The sequence below is a fragment of the Austrofundulus limnaeus genome, unplaced genomic scaffold (assembly GCF_001266775.1).
Source record: "Austrofundulus limnaeus strain Quisiro unplaced genomic scaffold, Austrofundulus_limnaeus-1.0 Scaffold408, whole genome shotgun sequence".
NCBI lineage: Eukaryota > Metazoa > Chordata > Actinopteri > Cyprinodontiformes > Rivulidae > Austrofundulus > Austrofundulus limnaeus.
This window is the reverse complement of record NW_013952810.1, coordinates 121,903-126,723: the sequence shown is the minus strand read 5'-3', so window position 1 is coordinate 126,723 and position 4,821 is coordinate 121,903. Positions and strand designations below refer to the sequence as shown.

General features: G+C 37.3%; 1 protein-coding gene across 2 annotated transcripts in view; it reads right to left on the bottom strand.

Annotated features, from left to right (window-relative positions):
* hprt1 (hypoxanthine phosphoribosyltransferase 1) overlaps positions 1-4,821 on the bottom strand; it is a gene marked incomplete in the record, with an annotated part of 23,496 nt that continues 18,675 nt past the window's right edge. The window contains 3 exon segments of one of the 2 annotated variants that reach the window (XM_014024129.1): positions 1-655; positions 735-807; positions 905-981. In XM_014024129.1, the coding sequence (XP_013879583.1) occupies positions 760-807; positions 905-981 (125 nt within the window). 2 annotated transcript variants of the gene reach the window in all.

Here is a 4,821-nt window from a genome sequence, read left to right as displayed (position 1 = left end):
TAACCTCCAACCATGTTTAATTATTAAGAGTTTATGTGTAAACTTGGCATAACTTCCAGCATTGAAAGAACTGACAAGTATTTCATTACAGAGTGAAAACTCCTAAAGCTTGGTTTGGATAAAATCACATTCACATCGCAACCATGTGTGTTTCATCAGGGACAATAAACATTCATGTTTAATGGAACAAAACATAATTTAAAGTAAGTCTTCTCACACAAGACAGTACCACAAATGACTTGTTTTTTTCCCCAAAATATACAAAACAGGTAAAAAAAAAAACCTCTTTAATAGCGCTCATAAAGCAGCTGTTTAAAGTAATTACAATAAAGCAAAAGAATTACAATAAAAACTCAATTTAAAATAGGTGACTGAAGATCATTTGGTTGCACATCAATTATGGATTTTTACTTTGTAAATAGCAGCATTTAAAAAAATAAATTACTCAATTTCTTTAAAAGAAAATAAAATCACATGGGAGAATAAATGAAACTTGATGTCAGGTGAAGCTGAGCTGCAGATTTGGCTCCTTCTAAGCCAGTCATTTTTCACGTTTGTGTGTGTGGACAAAAACAGGAAGGTGGGATTGGCTGTGTCTGAATTCAGGGGCTACAACCCACTCCATCTTCACTTCATCAGTGTGTCCTCAGGGACCCTGAACAGGCTGAGTATTTAGTTTTGACACTAGTGAACCAATGTAAAATAAATGGCAAAAAGAAAATACACAAACGTACATTAAAAGTTGAGGCACGACGCTCCTCATGCCTTGTATTTCTCCTTCCCTGTTTCACTAATGACGCAGATATGCTGAAACAGAAGAATTATCCATGAGTACTGGAGCATCACATTTAATCTTTTCACAGTCTGACCCGTAACGAATGAGTCAGCCTACATGAATACTTACGTTCAGATCTCTAAAATACTCGTTGTAGTCTAGCGCATATCCCACCACAAATTTATCAGGAACCTCAAATCCTACAACTGAAACAAAAATAAGGAAAAAGAATAAATTTATTTTTGGGAAAGTCCCAAATATGAAACTGGGCAGCCTTACTCAAAATAAGGAACTCAGTGGAAAAATATGTGGAGTTCCTCAGGATTCTATACTTGGACCAAAATTGTTTATCTTATATGTAAATGACTTGGTCATTGTGTCAGGGCTCTTTAAATGTGTTTTGTTTGCTGATGATACTTTTTTTGTTTTGTTTAGAACTGATGTTAGAGAAAATGCAAGCAGAATTTGTGAAAATACAAGATTGGTTTAAACTATAATTATCATTAAACTTGGATAAAACTAATTATGATATTTACAAAGAGACAAAGAACTGTTAACATTCCATTTAGAGTTGATGGTGTAGAGATAAATTGAGTCAGTGAGTTAAAGTTTTTGGGTGTTATTATTGATGAGAAACTGACATGGAAACCTCATATAAATTATTTAAGAATAAAACTAGCTAAATCTATTGCATTGCTTTACAAAGTAAGGGACTTGTTTAATGATAAAGCTCTGTAAAGGTTATATACCGCATTAATTGTTCTACACTTGGTCTATTGTGTTGAGGTATGGGGGAAAGCATGTAAGAAAAGAGCTTTAAGAGTTATCACTCGAAAACATTACTATTATCCATCTAATATATTATTGTTTAAACTGAAATGATTGAAATTCTATGATCTGATTGATTATAACATTCTGTTAGTTATGTATAAAGCACACGGAAACATATTACCTTTGAACATCCAGAAAAACTTTGCAAAGAGAGAGAGCTGTTACAATCTTAAAGGGATCCCTGATTAGTTGTAACATTGGACTTTATTTGAAAAGCATTTATTTTAACTGTAAAATAAAGACTGTAATACTGTAGACTGATTAGTTTTTATAATTTTTAAAAATATATTTTAACACGGACGGAACCATTTTATTTACACGCAAAGCATTCTGGGTAAATGACGACGTGGATAGGTCCTCAGTGCGAGGCTGCTAGCGAGCTATATCCATCCTGAAGGTTAATCTTGGACAATATCTGATGATTGGCTCTTTTAAATGAAACCAGAGAGYGTTGACAGAGAGGAGAAGGTAGAAATGACTCAGCCTGGAACTGAAAATATGGATGGAGGACAACAGAGCTGCTTCATGGAAGAASAACCTCAGATTAGCCTATTAGCCTCTGCACTAGCGCCGACGTTGCCTTATATATCAGCTGATGTGAGGGCTGCAGAGCTGTCATCGCTGCGCATGGGCCTCCTCAACGCGCGCTCTATCAACAAGTCTTTTGCCTTGAATGAACTTGTTATGAAGGAGTCCCTGGACTTTTTGTTTTTAACTGAAACATGGCAGCAAAGATTGGAGTATATTCATCTGCGGGAACTCTGTCCAGGTAACTTTTCTGTCCTCGCAACACATCGGGAAGCGTGCAGAGGCGGTGGATTAGCGGCCATGTTTAAAGATCGTTACTCCTGCAGACTTGTTAATTCAGTCTCATTCTCTGCATTTGAGCTTCAAGTTATCAAAGTTGGCTCTTTGAAAACTTTTTACTGTATTTTAATTTACCGTCCTCCAGGTGCAGCCAGTGTGCTCTGTCTTCCATTATTAAGCTGGAGAATGTTTTAATATTGGGTGATTTTAATCTACATATTGATGATGTTTCCTGTAAGGCAGCTGCTGACTTGATCTCCATCACGGACTCATTTCATTTTACTCAGCATGTGTGTGTGCCTACTCATTAAAAAGGCCATACATTGGACCTTGTTTTCTCCTTAGGCCTTAATATAGAGGATGTTTGTGTGGAGGATATATTTTTAAGTGATCATAATTGTATACATTTTAATGCGTCTTTTAGTCCTGATCCAGCTCCTCCTAGACTTATGATCCAGAGGCGGATCATAAATGAGCACACTCCTGAAGTCTTTACTTCACTTTTTGATTCTGCCTCTTTAGATTATAACATCATTAATGTGGACTCATATGTTTCACGTTTTAATGCTCATTGTATAAATATTTTGGACACTATAGCAACTGTAAAACAGAGCACTGTGCAGCGCACAAACTGTCCTTGGATTAATAAGGAAATCCTTAGCTTGAGGAGAGTTTGCCGTAAGACTGAGCGTCAGTGGAAAAGAACCAAGCTGGAGGTTCACAGGCTCTATCTTAAAGAACTGATCAGCTCCTTAAATGAGATGCTCAAAACTGCCAGGACCAATTATTTTGCAAATCTCATCAAATCCAAAGGAAGAAATCCAAAAATTTTATTTGACACAATCAAGAACATTGTTTCACATACTTTTTCTACTGTAAGTGTTTTTACAAATGCAGATTTCAATCGTTTTTAAAATTATTTTATTGACAAAGTTGCCGGCATCAGGGCCTGTATCTCTCCCTCACCATCCCTCTGTCTGGTCCCTCCTCCTGTGACCTCTGATACATGGTCCTCDTTCACCCCAGTGACAATTCAGGACATCACAGAACTGTTGGGTCGAATGAAAATGTCCTCTAGCCCCCTTGATGTCCTGCCCTCTTCTCTTTTTAAATATATATATTTTTAACTGTATTGGCCCAAGTGTTGTAAAACTGATAAATTACTCCCTTGATTCTGATTCTGTACCCCACTGCTTCAAAACAGCTGTTGTCTGTCCTCTGTTAAAAAAGCCTGATTTAGACAATTCTCTGCCCGAAAGCTACAGACCAATCTCCAAACTACCATTTTTATCAAAAATCCTTGAGAAGGTGGTAGCTGAACAATTAATTTGCTTTTTGGAGGAAAATGACATTATGGGCATTTTTCAGTCTGGATTTTGCAAATTGCACTCTACAGAAACAGCTTTATTAAAAGTTTCAAGTGACATGTTGATGATGGCAGCTGACTCTGGAAACTACACTGTGGTGGTTTTATTGGACTTAACTTCAGCGTTTGACACTGTGGATCACTCTGTTCTTATCAACAGACTGAGAGATAATTTTGGTATTTCTGGCTCCGTTTTAAACTGGTTTGCCTTTTAGTTATCTGAACTGTCTTTTACTGTTTTTATGAATCAGGTTTACTCTGATGTTGCACCACTGCCTTGTGGGGTACCCCAAGGTTCAGTTTTAGGTCAAATCCTCTTTTTATTGTACCTGTACCCTTTAGGAGGTATTTTAAAACATTACAGTAATGTGTCCTACCATCTGTATGCTGATGACATACAGTTGTACTGTTCCTTTCGACCCTCTAAGTTCTTCAAACTATCTGAACTCAGTAACTGTCTGTCAGAAGTCAAAATATGGCTGAACAACAACTACCTGCAGTTAAATGCAAACAAGACTGAAACTTATTATCCCCCCTGGTGATAAAATCCCTGTAATCAGGCAGCACCTTGCTTTTTTAACTCCTTCAGTGAAAAATAGTGTCAGAAATCTGGGTGTGGTCTTTGATAGTTCTATGTCTTTTGACAGCCATTGTAAAAATTTTAGTTCGTAACTGTTTTTATCATTTAAGGAACATTTCAAAGCTGAGATGTTTTGTGTCACAGAAGGAACTAGAGATGGTTGTTCACGCTTTTGGTTCTTCTCGTTTAGATTACTGCAACAGTCTTTTTACATGTTTAAACAAATCCTCCTTGGCTCGGCTTCAGTCTGTGCAGAACGCTGCAGCGAGGTTATTAACAAAGACCCACAGGAGAGCCCACATTACACCTGGTTTAAGCCTCTCTGCACTGGCTCCCTGTGACTTGGAGGAGTCATTTTAAAATTTTAGTTTTAACCCCCAAATACATACTGGACCTTCTGAAGCCTCTCTGTCCATCCAGGACTTTGAGGTCTTCTAATCAAATGCTGGTGGTCCCTCGAAC